The sequence below is a fragment of the Leuresthes tenuis genome, unplaced genomic scaffold, assembly GCF_036924035.1.
Source record: "Leuresthes tenuis unplaced genomic scaffold, fLeuTen1.0.hap1 SCAF_17, whole genome shotgun sequence".
NCBI lineage: Eukaryota > Metazoa > Chordata > Actinopteri > Atheriniformes > Atherinopsidae > Leuresthes > Leuresthes tenuis.
The window spans coordinates 11556732-11572777 of record NW_027325371.1 but is presented as its reverse complement, the minus strand read 5'-3'; the positions used below and the strand labels follow the sequence as shown (position 1 = coordinate 11572777).

Here is a 16046-nt window from a genome sequence, read left to right as displayed (position 1 = left end):
TAAATATCTATTATGATAGCACAATAAATCCTGACGGGGATTAAAGAGAGGACATTGAGAGAACAACAGCCAAATGGGGCTGAACTTCATTTAAATGACTTACACATCAACTAACAGTAGGGTCCGCTCTTAGAACAGGATTTTCCTTCAGGAGAAACAGCTTTTATATATATTTTTTTTCCCCCTTTTACCTGGCAATAATCACATTTTTTATTGCAAATATGGTCAGCAGCATTCAGTAAACAGACAAGCATTTTTATATAACTTTGTAGCTCAATGAGCCACATCTTCAAGGTATTCCAGTCACCTAAAGTTACTCTCAAAGCTCAAAGTGTGGGTTAACATTTTGTTGCCACGATTTAGAAAAGCATAAGCCCACAGGTGTTTTTATAAAGCCTGTCAGTTTGAAATACAGGTACTCTTATTTTGCTGTTTAGTTACCATTATAAAATGACAGCCATTTGGTGGTTGTCCATTGTCATTTATAATGGTCAAACTGTAAAGGTTCTTGGGTCTTATCAATATTTTTCCTTTAAATCCAATATGGTTTAGGTTGAAGAAACACAGTATTTTTCTGTAAGGGCACATTTAGTACCATTTCTAATTTTAGTATTTCTCTAATAAGTCAATGTCTTCACCTTGTTCATCCAAAACAAGTGACAAAAATTTTTGATAACTAATTAAATTGATTTCAAAATGTTTGTAGCACATCAAATATATGACCCTCAGATGCATATAAATATGCTGTCTGTCTAAATAGGAACTTTTCTAGAAAAACAACCAATGACAATGCATAGTGTATTTGTATAACATATTCCAACTGAAGGGTTAACCATTAAAATAGTCCATAAAATGAATCATCATGCACAAAGATAAAATGAAAATATAAAACAGCTAAGAGATTAAGTAAAGCTCAAAAAGGCTGGCAGCAGAGTGCATACGGTAGAAGATTCCAAAAGGAAGTCCAATATCCACAATAGTGGTCCACAGCGTGTATTTGTAGAAGCCCATCTCAGTGGAGTGGTCCAACTGAGGACGAGCCCCAAATGCAGGCATGATCCAGAGCTGTCAGAGCACAGGAAGGGAATAAGCAGGTTATTTTTCAATAGGAACCACTACTGGTCAGTAATAAATGCAAGAAAAAATAAGTATCACTTACAAATATGTTAGCAAGCAGCAGAAAGGCACAGACTTCCTTCAGAACTCTTAGGGTTCTCTTAGGGTAAGCCCTTTTCCAGTTTTGCCAATCAGGACCTGAAGTCATATGTCTGGATGCATTGTGCTCCACTGTAATGATCATCTCCGTATGCACATGAAAGGCACAAACATTTGTGCATAGCTGCCTCCTGCATCACTTGGAAGTGCTCCCGACTGAGGCCTTCAATGATGAAATAGTTCTGCAGGCCAAGCTGGAGCACCAGTAGCACAGCCCAGGCCAGATTGAGGGCATTCAGGTATCCTCTGGCTTTTGTCGCTTCCACAACTACAATAGTGTAATAACTGATGATGAACTGCCCCATTGAGGCTCCCACCAGCAGCCCCACATCAAGGCTGCGAGAGGGGTTTTTCTCTGATACATGTTGCCTGTGGTCCAGCCTGTAAACAATGCAGCCAAATCATAGTGGCAAGACACATCAGGCTCACCATCACTATATTCATAATAAAATGAATCAACAGGGCCTTGTTTCTCTGCTCCTCTTCATCATGTTTTACATTTACGATTTGGATGAATCAAGAATTGTCCTTGATAATCAAAAGGTAATGCTCTTTACCTTCTGAAATTAGTATGTTGCTGCACACAATTGTTTGTATGAATCCGCAGAAAGTAAGTCTAAAACGGACAACTTAAGTTTTACCAACTCAGCTTTAGTAGAAGTAAGACTAACAGTATCAGTATATCTTTCCTAGAAATTTAACAACCTGCACAAATAGAAATACAGCTTGCACAACAGGGAAGGCTACTTTAACAGCTGAATCACAGTGAAGGTAGCCAACATAAGTGGCAATCTTGAAGACGTCCATTAGGAGACTGAGAAGGCCAAACAGCACAAGTCCAGCTGCAATATTGACAGTCCAGTGATCGGATTGTTGAATAATAATCATCTATCAGCATGGCCATCTTTGAACAATCCTTGATTCCTTTGAGAGGTGAAGACCATGTAAAAAAGCATCCACGTCATAGTGAGGAGGAAGAGTACGATAAGGAAGTCCACAGGGGTAATAATCACACTGTTAGAAGCACTGCCACTGACAAGAGCACAGCCTAGGATCAACATGTTAATGCATGTCATCCCAGACAGAAGCCCTCCACCACTGTGGTGAGCCCTGTCCTTCACTGCCTGTGCATGGTGCACATGGTCTCTCACAGCCTCGATTCTGGAAAATTTGGGGTGGATAGGGCAAATGCTTGTGCTGCTCTTCCTCTGTTGGAAGGATGGAACTCCAAATGGAACATTTGGAGTTTTTGTGCAAGAGAAATCCACTAATTACCGACGACACAGTATGAACGTTTTTAGTTGACAATTAAACAAGTTCAAAATTAACCTATGCCTGCTGGATATGATAATTTATAAGTTCCAGAGTCAGTAACAAATGATAGCGCTGCAGAGTGGGAACAATTAACTCAAAAGCATCAATGAAAATTTACCCTGACAAAAATTGAACAGGTACACAACATCTGCTGAGCTACAGTTTTCATTATGGGACTGTCTTGTAAAAGTCTTGTGCAAGTCTTAAGACTTTTGCATCAAAGTCAAAACTTGAAAACAAAGTAAGTGGGCCGGCGTTCCTCTCCGTACAGGTCAGCTTGCAGAGCAACCAGTGTAGTAAATGAAAACAGGTGCAGCGGATTAACGAAGCAAGTTTCTTGCCCCGCTCTGATGGACGGCAGACGTGAACATTTTCAACATTCTTAAATTCACCATCTTCACACCAAATATCATTTGGCTGTTTTTTTCCCCTCTACTTGTTATTTTTGCCCCCTCCCCAGTTCCCACCCCTCCCTTCTCAGTATCCCATGTAAAAAGCCTGATTCTCAGATTCCTATACCTGACTCAGCTACGTCAGATGGTGCAAGGTCGTGCTTGTTTTGCAAAGTTTATTTTATGAGGTGCAGGTTCAATGAGTGACGAGTGCTTGTGTTTACGCATGACCACTTCCAAGAAACAGTTATGTAGCCTCCCAGAGTTAATGCTCCTCTGCAGGTAGCCAGAGGTTTTTAAATGGTTTACGTTATTTACAAATTCAACAAAGCCGTTTTGCTTTTTAATTGTACGAATCAGTTTTAAACATCTTATTGAAACACACTTATTTATTAAATTTTAAAATGTATAAAGAATTGTTGTAAGGAGAAATCCAGTTGTGTGTGTGTGTGTGAGAGAGAGAGTGTGTGTTTGTATATCATGCATACTGGTTCCAAGAAGCATATTTTTTTGGAAAATGTGTAACGTAAGATTTTCCTCCCTGCTGACCTGAGGCATTTGAAATGGGTGAAATAAGGAACAAGGAATAAGGAATAAGGAAGTCTTTTTCCCTTCATGTAACTGAAAACACACAAGAAATAAGCTATTATGTAGAGGCTGTTTATCAAACTTAGATTCAGCATATTAAGATGATTTTGTTAATTATGATTATAATTCTCATGCTGGTGTGTGCTTATGAGTTTCTGCGCCATAATATGATTCAGTATCCAGAGCAATTAAACTAGTTATGATCTTAATTGAGTTCCTACTTCTAATTCAATTTTCATTATGCCTGAAAATTAAGCAAATGAGATAGAATTGTAATTATACGCTGGATACCACACTATGCTGTATCCTTACACGATCATTTATCATGCTCTACACAAAACCTAAATAAGATTCAGAGACTGCTTATGGTTTATTACTAGTTCAGCGAAACCCTTCACTTAATTCACAAAATGTTTGCTTAAACTGGCAAAAAAGAGGAGAGAAAAAACTTAAAAGGACAAAAGTGCTACAACTCTGAATGACCTGCAGAATGGAGACTTTCCCAGTCATTCCCAGCACAAAATAGCTTTTGATTAAATATGAAACTTCTTGTCATGCAGATGTGTTCATGCAGAAGATGTAAATCTTTTACAGGTCACCTGTTTGAGTAAGGTGATGTTGTTGATTGCTCGCTAACTTTACGAGTAAGCAGTGTGCAGTCATGTGCTAGTCACAAGTTTGGAAGCAAAGGTCATACCATGATCCCTCTGACCAGCACAGATACTCAAGATGCTGAAAACACCAGACGTGCTCCTGGTCTTCTGTCTTGTTGGGGCAACAAATGCTCTATACAAACAATGGATTCCTGACACCAACTACGAGAATAAGACCAACTGGGACAAAGGAGATGTTCCATGTGGCAATGACATCGCTCTTTTTTCAGTTCAAAGAAAAGTGTCTGTGTTTGTGGAGAGCTCACATGCTGTGAGGGAGATAAGGCTGCCAATCGATGGAGAGTTTATTCTGAATTCAGGAGCTGGCTTTTATGTTGTCAGTGGACAAGACCCTGGTTGTGGAGCAGGTGTAACAGCCCAGTTCAAAGACTCAGAGTCTCCTCAGTGGTTTAACCCAGCTTTGTGGCAGACTGCCGCAACTCTGAATGACCTGCAGCACGGAGACTTTCTGTTTTCAGTTCACGAAGAGAGTGTTCCCTGTCAGCATGATGATGTTGTTTTCAAAGCCTTATCGTCCTTCAGTGTGGACACCAGCTCCAGTCAGTCAAGCATCCCTGTCAAATCTGTGTCTGTGCTGGGGAAGATGTTTGAAAAAAAATCTGAGTTTTACCAATATCTCAGCTCACCCTCTGGCCGACTGCAATTTCAAGGGTCTACGGCTGTCACTGTTGGCAACCCAAGCTGTGAAGATCCTACTGGCTGTGACTGTGGGAACTCTGTAAACCATCAGCAGATCTGTAGCAGAGTAACATGCAACTCTGTGAGCTGTAAGAAGCCGCTGTTACCTGTGGGACACTGCTGTGAAATGTGTGGTGCTGTTGTTACCATGCATTATACTGCTGGTTTCGACCTGCAGAATTACAGGGAACGAATACGTCACCTTTTTCTTATCCTGCCACAGTACAAGTCCATTCAGCTGGGCATGTCCAAAGTCTTGAAGTCACAGCGGCTGATGGGGGTTATCCCTTTTGGTACATCACCTGAGATCCAGGTAGTTATTCTGGATGGAGAGACAGGGATACTGTCAGAAGCTTTGGCCCGGGACATTGTGAAGGATGCTTGTTCTCACGGCTCTAAACTGGGGATCACAGACACTGAATTTCAAGCCTCCTCTGGGAGCAGCAGTAACCAGGCTGGAAGTAGTGCGGGGACAGTGGTTGGAGTTGTGTTTGCTGTTTTGCTTGTGATTACACTCATTGTTGTCCTAGTTGTACTGATCCGTAGGGGTGTTGTTCAAATACCATCAATGCCATCTCTTCGCCGCTTGCGGAAAAGCACTGATGTTGGTGGGACAATTGACCATGGATTTGATAATCCAATATTTGACAAGCCTGACATGCTTTCTGATATTCCCGGTCTGTATGAAACTGAACGTAATTCAGTCTGTATGACTCAGACAGGTGTGCACTTTATAAATCCAGTTTTTGATGAAAATGAAACAGATTTTACTGTCTGAAGTAGATCTGCACATATATATAACTGATTTGTGAAAGTAATTTTTGTACTAACATGACGATTTCGCATACCTTTTTATGGATTAACAACCACTGAGCAGTGTCAATAAGATGATACATTGCTGACAGATAAAAAACTCTTAATGACCAACTAAATAAACGTGCAAGACAAACAACAGCACTTTTTATCATTCCAATCACATTTGAAAGCAGTAAAACAGCAACGATGGGGCAGTAAATTCCTAACACTGCACACTTAGTTCTTATGTTCACATTGCACAGATACCACTAGATGGTAGTAAATTTAATTCTCTGATGTGTGAGAAAAACAAATGTTGGGTTTGTGCAATCTGTACCTTGTTCTGAAACACAGGTGAATATTTACAAAGCACTACATTTCTTTTATAGGCTCACAGTGAAGACAGCTGGTAATTTGTCAGCACATACATCATTTTGGACTAACCAGAGAAACTATGTTCTCTTTCTTTGACAGCCACACAGTTACATATAAGGGCTCTATAAATTCAGCTGTGTATTTGTGGAGCAGCTTCATAGGATCCGTTAAATGGTAGAAAGACACAGAGCCTTGGTTGAAGTCAAGATACAAGCCGATCTTTGTGATATCGGTGACATCCAATGCCGTCTCCTCACCAGCATGCCAAGCTGAGAAACCTCGGCTGTTCCTTCCGACGCACCAAGAAAAGTCATTGCCAGTGATGCAGCTGCTGGTTTCCTCTCCCTTACGATCAATGCTCTTGTAGGTAACACCAACGTGTGCACCCTCTCCACTCAGCTCTGCTTCAATGTAATGTCTTCCTAAATAAAGGCTCTCCTTAGCCATGGCCTGGCGCCAATATTCAAAACGACTGGGGTGGTCTGGGTAGCTGTGCTGCCAGGGGCTGGTGTTGGTCAGCTTTCTGTTGTCCTCCATTATACGTAGGAAATGATGAGTGGTGTCGGGGTCAAAGGTCAAACTCCTTAAGTCTAAAATAGGGGAAACCCAATTTTGTACAATTTACAAGCCATAATTGAACAGAAAACTCAGAACATAATGTATTGAAAAGTATTTACATTTCAAAAAGTCCTCCCGGGTCTCAGGAACAGGCAGGGATGGAGGCTGAGGTTCTGGCATCACCGATCTACTACCTACATTATCCAATTTTACAGACAACAAAATCTATTTAAACTAATTCTAAGTGGGACATAAATGTGTGTACCAAATGTAAAGACAGTTTTTTTCATAATAAGTCTCAAGATATGAGGCAGAACATATCATATTAACTCACCACCTTGGCAAATCATGTTAAGTTTTTCCTTGTAGGAGGAGAAAATCAGGTCACATAGCTCCTGTGTAACATCTGTCACTGCTTGGGTATATAAGTTTAGATTATCCGTTCGGTTGATGTGCACATTGGGTACACATATTTCTGCCTCTTCTTTCTTCCATTCTGTATAGTCCTGATACATGACAGAATAACGTATGTAACATTTATCAGGTTCATGATGTGAAAAAGTGATGCTTGAAAAACAAACCAAAAAAAAACCAAAGAAACGTGAAATTTATTTCCTCTGATCCAAGACTTTTCGGTGTGAGATATCTGAAAAGCCATATCGGCATTGTCAACGTAACATCATCCATTCTTTATCTCCCAGAACGCCCTGTGCTAGATATAACAAAAACTTTTGGCCCAAATATCTTAAACTTAGTACACTGTGAATCTTACCTACTTCAATGTAATCCTTTAGTGTAAAATGTTGATAAAAAGTGAATACATTCATTTGCAAATCAATTTATCTCTAAATTTTGCTGATTCTTGGAATTTCTTCATATTTTCCAAAGATGATGAAATGAGAATCCTAATTTTCAAAATGACCAACAATTTGCCCATATTCCTTAATACAATGATGACTCTGAAACACACAGCCTCTCTGGCAAGATTTGCACATCATTGCATTCTAATTCAGTTTTCATTTCATACTTGTGGCCAATTCTGCTTTTGGAAACTTGAATGCATTTTGGCTATACTTATATATTAGAATTTAGAATTCAGAGTATTTTCCACCAGTTTTACCTGCAGAAAGTCAACATCAGACCTGCTCTTGGACAGTTTGTTCATTTGAGTTAAAGTTTTCATCAACTCTGCTCTCCTCTGCTCCAGGTGTGCCTGGATGCCCGCCACCTGTTTGAAGGCCTTTTTATGCTCTCTGTCCAGCAGCTCCTCCACCCTTTTTCTGGCCTCCTCCACAGTTATCTGCAGCCTGGTAAACTGCTGTGCAACTGTAACACAAACCTCCTGCACTGAAGACTGAGGGAGGGAGAAAAATAGGATTTTGTATTGAATTTAAAACAGCATACTCAGGTCTGACTTCTATTTGTTAAGTAAATTAACAGAAATTGGAAAACTGCCCTCAAGATTACCTTAATCAAGTCACTGTTGCTCAGCAGTTTTTCAATTGTTTTCTCGACAGATGAGACGTTCTGACTGATCTCTTTGTGTTTCTTCTGCAGTTCAGTCTACAAATGATTGTATGAAAAAACAAGACTACAACACATACTGCACTGGTTCTTCAAACAAGGATATGTTTAAAGAAAAAAAATTGCAAAACCACCATTAACAGAAATAACATTAAAGCACTGTCTCTACCTTTTGTAAGACTTAAGCCTGACTATATAGACATTCCCAGTTATAAATTGTAGTGTATCATTATCATTATTTTATTAATTTTTTTTAGACCTTAATCTGTGCGCATGCCTCCCCCAAAGACACCGTTGTGTGACCTTCGTGCTCCTGATTCTCACAGTCCAAACACAAACAGCAACCATCCATCAGGCAGAAGCTTTTCTTAGGGAGTTGGTGAAGCGCACAAGTCTGAGAGTCGATATCATGAAGGGGATCCACCAAACGATGGTTCTGAAAATTTGCTTTCTCCAGATGGGGTCTGAGATGGGCCTCACAATAAGAAACCAGACAGGTCAGGCAGGATTTTAACGCTTTGCTGGGGCTGTCCATGCAGGAGTCACATAACACATCCTGTGCCAGGAGTGTACTGGATGCCTCAACTGTAGGATCCTCCGGTTCTTTCTTGACGCCAACATGGTGCTGACTCTCTTTCACACTCTCCTCACTGTTACTGCTGAGAGTTGCCATGTTCGAGTGCTCCTCTTGCCACCTTAAATCCAAGTCTGATGAGCTTTGTTTGAGAAATTTCCCAATGCCAGCTCTGTGCCTACAGCTGCCTTTTTCTGTCTTCTCTATGTAGGAAAGACCCTTAGAGAGCATAAGGAAAGAATTAAGAACCACGCCTAAGATATTCTGTGCTTAGCCAACAGAGGCTTTCTCATTTCTTACCCCTCCCCTGCATTGCTGTTCTCACTGTCCTGTGTGCAGCCTCACTAAGTTTAGAACAAATGACTAGAGGAAGTTATTCAAACAGGAAGGGGAATAAACAAACTTTCTGATGTTTTCTCATTAATTCAATATTTTTAAAGAGTTAGATTCTATGACATGCTATGTGAAATGCAGTAGCATTATATGTATGAATCTCTTTGAATTTTGTTTGAATTTTGAATTCTTTTTTCACTTGGATCTTCCGTGCTGCTAAAAACAACACTGTAGCGGAGTTTCCTTTTGATAACAATGTTCTTCTATCAGAGGCATGGAGCTTCCAGACAACACCACTTATCTACAGACACGCTTCCTGAATTCATGCCATGAGGGACAGAAGCAACGTTTTCCTACTGTGTGTGAGCAGCAAGTGTGGATTATTATTTAACAAGCTGAGTATAATAAACAATTATTTTGTTCTATAAATTTTTCAGGTCACAAAGACACTCATAAATCCTTCTAGAGGCTCAGAATGTTTTCTCTGTAAACAGGGAGATCCTTAACTTGGAAAGCTGTATAGTAAAACATAAGATGGACATATAGTTCCATATGTGCATTTAAGAACTCAATGATTAGAGTATTAAGAAACAATCTTTTCCTGCAAAAACAGGTATAGATATATAGACTTCTTTCTTCCCCCTGAACAATGTTCAGCTTGGAAAAGAGTATCTTTATTTAGAGTAAAATCCGTCTTAAGTTGTTAAAAAGAAAAGACAATGTGGTAGTAAACATCAGTTTATGCTACAGTGCAGATTTGAAAAAAGTATTTATGGTACAAACTGTTGGAAGACGGATATGAGTGGCATACAAAGAATAATACATGCTGTAGTGTGAGGTTAATGTGCTGTTATAGTGTTTATAAAAAAAAAATACTGCATTTTCACATATTTTACAATATTAAAATAATTTAGAACAATCTCATAGTACAATTGGCCTTTCCAGTACTAGTGAGCCAGATTTAGATGGCCATGGCTTCCTGTATGTAAACATAAATAGCTACAAAATATGAGTAACTATGACTCTGATTAAAAATGTTTACCAAAACGCTATCATAAGAAGTATTTATGAACATACTAACATCAACTTTAAAGAAAAACAGGCACGAGCATTGTAGGCACATGAGGTGATAAATTTGACCGCATAGGGGAAAACATTTGGGGACGAGGGGCCCACAATCATCTCTCTGTTAGTTACATCACATGACATATGACATCACAGCACAGCGCTGCACTCTGATAATTTTCTTTCAGTTTGTGAAATCATGCAGCGCAGGGTATTCAAACCATCCAACCAACAAGGAGAAATCCTTTCTGTGATGCCTCTGAGCTACCAAGATGGTAAAAAGAATCATCTCTCCCTTGTTTTCCTCTTCATTGTAACAGTGTTTATTTCTGCTTTGCTGGCACTGAGATGTAAATCTTTAAGTCCTTCCTTCACATATGTGACGTTCACTCCACAATGCTCCACTGGCCTTTAAGGCTGGATGAGCACGCAGCAGGATGGCCATCCACAACTTTTATTATCTGCAGAGAAGACACAGAAAGAATGCATGTGTTTAGGAATTCATGCTATCTTTTGCGATCTTTTTTAATCTCACAAACAAGAAACAAAATGTGCAATGCAGTCTTGATTGTTTTTTAAATAAAAATACATAAAGTTAAAGTGTTGTCATTCTAGCTTAGAAAGTTGTTGAAAATGATCACATCCAGTTTTTCCAGTTTTAGCAGAACCATACAGGAAAAAGCCCTCGCAACTGAAATGTGAAGACTAGCCAAGCTTTTTTTTGCAGTGAACTATATTGACAGACAAAGCCATTTTACTTTAGGCCAACCAAAACACGTTTTATACTAATTAATGCAAGACCAAGGAGGGGGGGAAAGTAAAGATAGCTCGAGTACAGGCTTTACTAGAGGCAAATGCATGAACATGTAGGTAAAATCTTCTGCCATTGTTTTCAAACTAATTAGTAATCTCTAATACTTCATATCTTCTCTATTTGTTATGGTACTGTATTTGATAAGAAAGAAAAAAATAGAAATAATTCCACAAAGCACATTTGATATTTTTATATACCGGTAGTTCAAATTTATGTTTGAAGGGGCCTGTATTTAGTTCTATACCAGGAACAAATAGAATAACCAACAATTTGTGATTGTGCAAACCCTTAAGTCAGTGAATACTGATTGAACATTTCAAGACTCACAATTCTGTGTCTTCTATGCAGTCAGGGTCCTCTATGGTTTCAAGCCGTCTCTTACAGGCATCTAAGATCTTTTTCCTTGGTCCTAAGGGGATATGGATACTCTTTAGGTCATGGTCAGAACACAGCATTAGTGCTGCTAGGTCAATCTTCTCCCTCTTGAAGATGGAATAAAACTCGCTCATGTTTTGTGTAGCAAGGAAGACATCCAGCGGGCTTGTATCAGGCTCATCGTCATCGTCCAGCCCTAATTCAATTTCCTCCCAAGGCAACTCTTCCATGTTCCTCTCCTGCAAGCTATGTGCGCTACCGATGCTGTCTTCATCATGACTTGGGTATTGCTGCAGCCGACTGCGTAAACGCACATTATTAGTGGACTGTGCCACACTTGCTACATCCTGGCCACCAAGGTCAAACATGCCCCCGCTCAAATAGTTCCTCCTAAAGACCATTGTGCCGAGACCAGGTCGGTTGAACAGGGAATCATGTCCGGAGTCTGTGCTGATCTCAGAGTAGTCCACATCTGGCCCGTGTAAGTCCGGCTCACTCATGGCACGTGAAATGGCATCGTCGTTATCTCTAGTGAACATGTCGCGAACATTGCGACGACCACGGTCCTTTGGGTTGATGTAGGTCCCTTGTTTTACAAACATGACATCATTACCCAGCTGAAGGCCAGAAAGAGAGCGCACACTCTTCCTTCCATCTTCGTAGATCTTAAAGGTGCCATCGCCTTGTTTTTTTTTCTCCAGCTTCTTCTGGATCTTTGTCTTCCCTCGGTTTGTGGCATGGAGAGTTGCCTAAGAGGACAACAGCAACGAGGTACAATCACAAATTTGAAAGGTGTTTTCAGATTTGAATCTTATGACTAGTATTTTCTTCACGCTCCTAAAGAGATAGTTTAACAGATTCATATATTTCTCATTCTTGTTCCCATTGCTAGCTTGATAGGCTGTGATGGGTTTTTGTGCAATAGTGCTTTGAAATTCTATGACAAGGAAGATGTTTACCACATCAGGCCACAAACTGACGAATATCTCAACTAGTAGATAAAACCATCAACAACAACAAACAAATTTCAAACCTGAGAATATGGCACACTGACGGTGGCTGTGTTGAAGTTGCGTAATTTGTGGCTTATAGAACTGCTGTTATAACTGGAAAAGCTCATGACATCTGACGCAGAAGCCTCAGATGCCTCTTTATGAAATTTTCGCTCCATACGTTTGTGGTGCTTCTTCTGCATCCTCACACACTCTTTCATCCTCCGCTCAGCATCACGGAATGCCCGGTCCTTCAGCTTGCTGACCAGCTTTGGATTGAGAGCTGTCTGCTTGGCAGCGATAGAATCCAGGTAGCGGACACAATCCATGTGGTTTTTTGTGGCAGCCATATCCAGCGGTGTGTGGTAATCGTTGTCCAGGCACCATATGTTGGCACCATAAGACACCAGGAAGAAAAGGCAGTTGAGGTGACCATTGGCAGCCGCCAGGTGGAGTGGCGTGTTTCCCCATATGTCACACTTGTCGGGGTCTCCTCTGTAGGCCATAAGAAATGTGTTAGATGACTCAAGAAGCATTTGCTTGAAGAAACATTTCCCTTCTATTCTGTTCAAACTCTGAAACAGTTTAAGGGTAAACTCCGCCTTCTCTCTGGCTTTTGTTTAGATGACTCACTCATGAGTAAGCATGTGATTTTCTGATTATGTTTTCAGAACTGGCCTGCTGTCCCAGAGTTGTTAACAGGACCTTATTCAATAATTCAAACTCTAAACATCACATTGCCTTTTCAGAGAACAACTGTTAGTCTAAATATCTTGGAAACTTGGATGAGGGCCCAATCTAAGAAACTGCCATAATCAAAAATAATGCAAAGGCCATTATTAACACTACAGCCACCAACTTCCTCTCCCAGATAGTCCACGACCTGAAGGTTACCTCTGTGTGTGTTGCACTGTTGCTTCAGGTCTGTAATATGACCTGAGGCTTGCTAGCACCACTGCTCCACTACCTGTATCCTTTTTCAGGAGAGGCCACAGAAGTTGCACCTGGCTCAAAAAGCACAATTGTGCAAGGATGGTGATGTCACAATGAATTCCTGAAGTCAGAATAAGCAGCTGTAAACCTGGTTGGATGATGTGTCGGACAGATGTATAAGGAGGGCTCTTATTTCTTTCCAATCATAAACCTAATATGCAAATCTATCAAAGCCAATTTGTTTCATGAAAGTATTATAAATATTATAACTAAATTGTCATTTAATTTAGTTTTTTGTTTCGACAAATACATTATCATGTCCAAAGGTCAACATGATATGACGTGAGAGCTTTTTTTTACAGCTAAATCTAGATATTTCTTGTTTAATTTCAGCTCAGGTTTTCTGCATTTTCAAAAAAATTTGTTGTTTGTGTCACACTCCCATGCTTATGAAACTGTCTTGTGTCTTGTTCTCCACTGTATCCACACACACACTCCTGAATATTTGATGCAGTGGATGAAGTTGAAGTGCAGATGTATTATTGATGGAGGGCATTGCAAGGTTTTCTCAGGGAATGTGTGTCACATCAGCCAGATCCTGCTTGTGCAGTAATTAGCCACGTCCCACTCTGATTTCAGCCCCATGCTCTCTACGTTTGAATATGATGATGTTAAAATTGTCAAAAAGAAGATGCAGTTTCATGACCACAGTTCACTTGTGTTTGGGGTGTAGCTGTCTTCAGTGTGGATGATGAACTATAAGTGGCAAAGCAACAATGAAACAATGATCAAACAAATGAAAAGCATCTTCAGCACAGTGCTGTAAAAATTGAAGGACCATAAAGGGCCATAAATTAATGACTGAATGACTGAATCATCACTTGGGTATTGCAAAATTAAAATCATCTTTATTGAGATGAAACATTTATCACCTTCTGAGCTTATATGATCCTTTATGGTGGTCATTCTAAGTGATCGCTTTATGAGTCACAATTAATGTCTGTAGTAAAATACTGAGGACAGCGGTGGCTGCTCCACTTATCCCTCCCCAGCTTGTTATAACATAATGGGCAATTCGTGTTTCCACGTCCTATGTCAGTTTGATGTTTGGTAGCCAATGCAATATACCTGCCAAATATAGCAGATATGGCCTATTTCCCATGACTGTATTCAGCAGTCTGAGACTTCTCTTCATTGTATCCCCTCTGATGAGTTTGACTTATGATAACTTTGAAAATTCATCTTGACAATACATGTCAGTTTGTAGTTTATGCCTGGTGTTAACAATAGAAGAATATGTCCCTTAGCAGCTGAATACACTGCTGGTTTGTTTACAATCACTTCGTGAGAAATATCCAACTCAGGCTATGATAATACTGTGTGCTTTGAGAAAAGGCAGATAGACCTCTTTTCGGTTCTTGAAGACAGTATATTCTAAAATTTCCAAAATAATAACAATTATTATAACAGTTATCCCCTTTTAAAAAGATTCAGGGAAGCATGTTCAAATTGGTACCATTTTTTCTGGCTAGCTGCAAACTAGGTCAACCAGATAAGATGAGAAAGAGGGTGTTGTGAATAGCAACCACGACTGCACTTTTTGCTGAAGAGTATCCAGCTTGTATTACACGATGTAGCCCCCTGAAATTAGGCTAAGCCATATTCCTGTTCATGTTATGAAATTAGTAAAGGAGAAAATTCATAAACTGTTCATGTTTTAGCCAAAGGTTATAAACAATGTCTATGAAGTCTCTTTATAGTGTCACAAATGTTCTTAATTATCAGGTCATTCAGAACTCGTGGACGACATGAACTGGCTTCTTTATCTTCAGCTGAGTTATACTTGTATTAACCTAAATACATGAGGTGGAGATGGTGATAATGAGGGTTATAGAGTGTGCTTTCACAAAGTTGGAGAACTCGACTTTTTTTCTATAAGAACACTCTCAAGGTTTAACTGAATATATCTAAAAGTGGTGCATGTCCATTTGTAAAAACATCTTTAAGTTATAAAACGATAATAAACGTTATAAAGGCATTATTTATTCCACTTCAGTGAGCAAGGTAACTGAAATCTAGGTTAGGTTTTTAATAATTTCAAATTGCCCTTAATGTTTAAGAGTATGTTTTTAACGTATGAGCATATATATTCAATATAGAGCCCATACTAATTTGAATAAATTTGTCATGAATAATGAATAGAAAAAAACGCATAAACCGTTACTGGCATTTGGGTGAATTTGTTGGCTTTCTGTGGTTTTGCACACAAGTTCTAATAAGTCCTACCCACCCTCTGGCCACTATCAGCCGCAAAGCCTCCAGGTTGCCGTGATAAGCAGCCCATAACGTCGGTGTCATGCCATCCTCGTCCGGTGAGTTGAGATCCTTCCTCGTCGCCTCCTTAAGCAGGTCAAGGTAGCCGTCCCGGGCCGCCTTGTGGTACCTGTCATTCATGGTGCTGAATTAATCCACTGTGCGCGACTCCATTCCGTTTAATCAGCACCGCCACCATGGCCGGAGTCATGCGGGCATTTGGTGGCAACACAGCGATCAAAGTGTCGGTTTGTTCCACCGTTCATCCAGAGCGAGTCACCTCTGAACTAACAAAGAGCGCCAAGTGGAGCGCGTCGCTGGTATCCAGGGACTCGACAGCGCGCACCGTGTGGTCAAACAGTGCTCCCGGTGGCCGAGGTGGTCCAGCACAGAGACCCAAAACCCCTCTAAGGAGCCACACTATCTGATTAGAAGTGGTGTTGAGGATTTTCATGGTTGCTTTTACACCAACCTTAACTCATTCGAACAGCTAGGGGGGTGTAATATAATTGGACGTTTTCATTTTAGTTCAGC

The 16046-nt window shown here is 40.1% G+C and overlaps 3 protein-coding genes and 1 pseudogene across 3 annotated transcripts; 1 reads left to right on the top strand and 3 right to left on the bottom strand.

Annotated features, from left to right (window-relative positions):
* Positions 1 to 661: 661 nt before the first annotated feature.
* LOC140273904 (proton channel OTOP2-like) lies at positions 662 to 3479 on the bottom strand (annotated as a pseudogene).
* Positions 3480 to 4199: 720 nt separating this feature from the next.
* amn (amnion associated transmembrane protein) lies at positions 4200 to 5639 on the top strand. Its single transcript, XM_072368653.1, has one exon. The coding sequence runs from the start codon at positions 4239 to 4241 to the stop codon at positions 5637 to 5639; it is 1401 nt and encodes a 466-aa protein (XP_072224754.1). The 5' UTR covers positions 4200 to 4238.
* Positions 5640 to 5732: 93 nt separating this feature from the next.
* Positions 5733 to 8937, bottom strand: LOC140273135 (tripartite motif-containing protein 16-like protein). Its single transcript, XM_072368652.1, has 6 exons — positions 8373 to 8937; positions 8057 to 8152; positions 7710 to 7943; positions 6924 to 7095; positions 6709 to 6783; positions 5733 to 6621 (listed from the first exon to the last, which is right to left on the bottom strand). The coding sequence occupies exons 1-6, from the start codon at positions 8916 to 8918 to the stop codon at positions 6086 to 6088; spliced, it is 1659 nt and encodes a 552-aa protein (XP_072224753.1). The 5' UTR covers positions 8919 to 8937; the 3' UTR covers positions 5733 to 6085.
* Positions 8938 to 11222: 2285 nt separating this feature from the next.
* On the bottom strand, positions 11223 to 15697 carry ush1ga (Usher syndrome 1Ga (autosomal recessive)). Its single transcript, XM_072368888.1, has 3 exons — positions 15490 to 15697; positions 12308 to 12761; positions 11223 to 12023 (listed from the first exon to the last, which is right to left on the bottom strand). Exons 1-3 carry the CDS (start codon positions 15651 to 15653, stop codon positions 11223 to 11225), a joined length of 1419 nt encoding a protein of 472 aa, XP_072224989.1. The 5' UTR covers positions 15654 to 15697.
* Between the last annotated feature and the right edge of the window lie 349 nt (positions 15698 to 16046).

Excerpts from the sequence above, each read along its gene's own strand:
- ush1ga (XM_072368888.1), bottom strand. The coding sequence starts at position 15,653 with ATGAATGACAGGTACCACAAGGCGGCCCGGGACGGCTACCTTGACCTG. Across the intron at positions 12,762-15,489 it reads CGGCTGATAGTGGCCAGAGG|AGGAGACCCCGACAAGTGTG; the intron begins GTGGGTAGGACT and ends TATGGCCTACAG. Across the intron at positions 12,024-12,307 it reads TCAGTGTGCCATATTCTCAG|GCAACTCTCCATGCCACAAA; the intron begins GTTTGAAATTTG and ends TTGTCCTCTTAG.
- LOC140273135 (XM_072368652.1), bottom strand. The coding sequence starts at position 8,918 with ATGCTCTCTAAGGGTCTTTCCTACATAGAGAAGACAGAAAAAGGCAGC. Across the intron at positions 8,153-8,372 it reads AGGCATGCGCACAGATTAAG|ACTGAACTGCAGAAGAAACA; the intron begins GTCTAAAAAAAA and ends AATCATTTGTAG. Across the intron at positions 6,622-6,708 it reads CCGGGAGGACTTTTTGAAAT|ACTTAAGGAGTTTGACCTTT; the intron begins GTAAATACTTTT and ends CCCCTATTTTAG.
- amn (XM_072368653.1), top strand. The coding sequence starts at position 4,239 with ATGCTGAAAACACCAGACGTGCTCCTGGTCTTCTGTCTTGTTGGGGCA.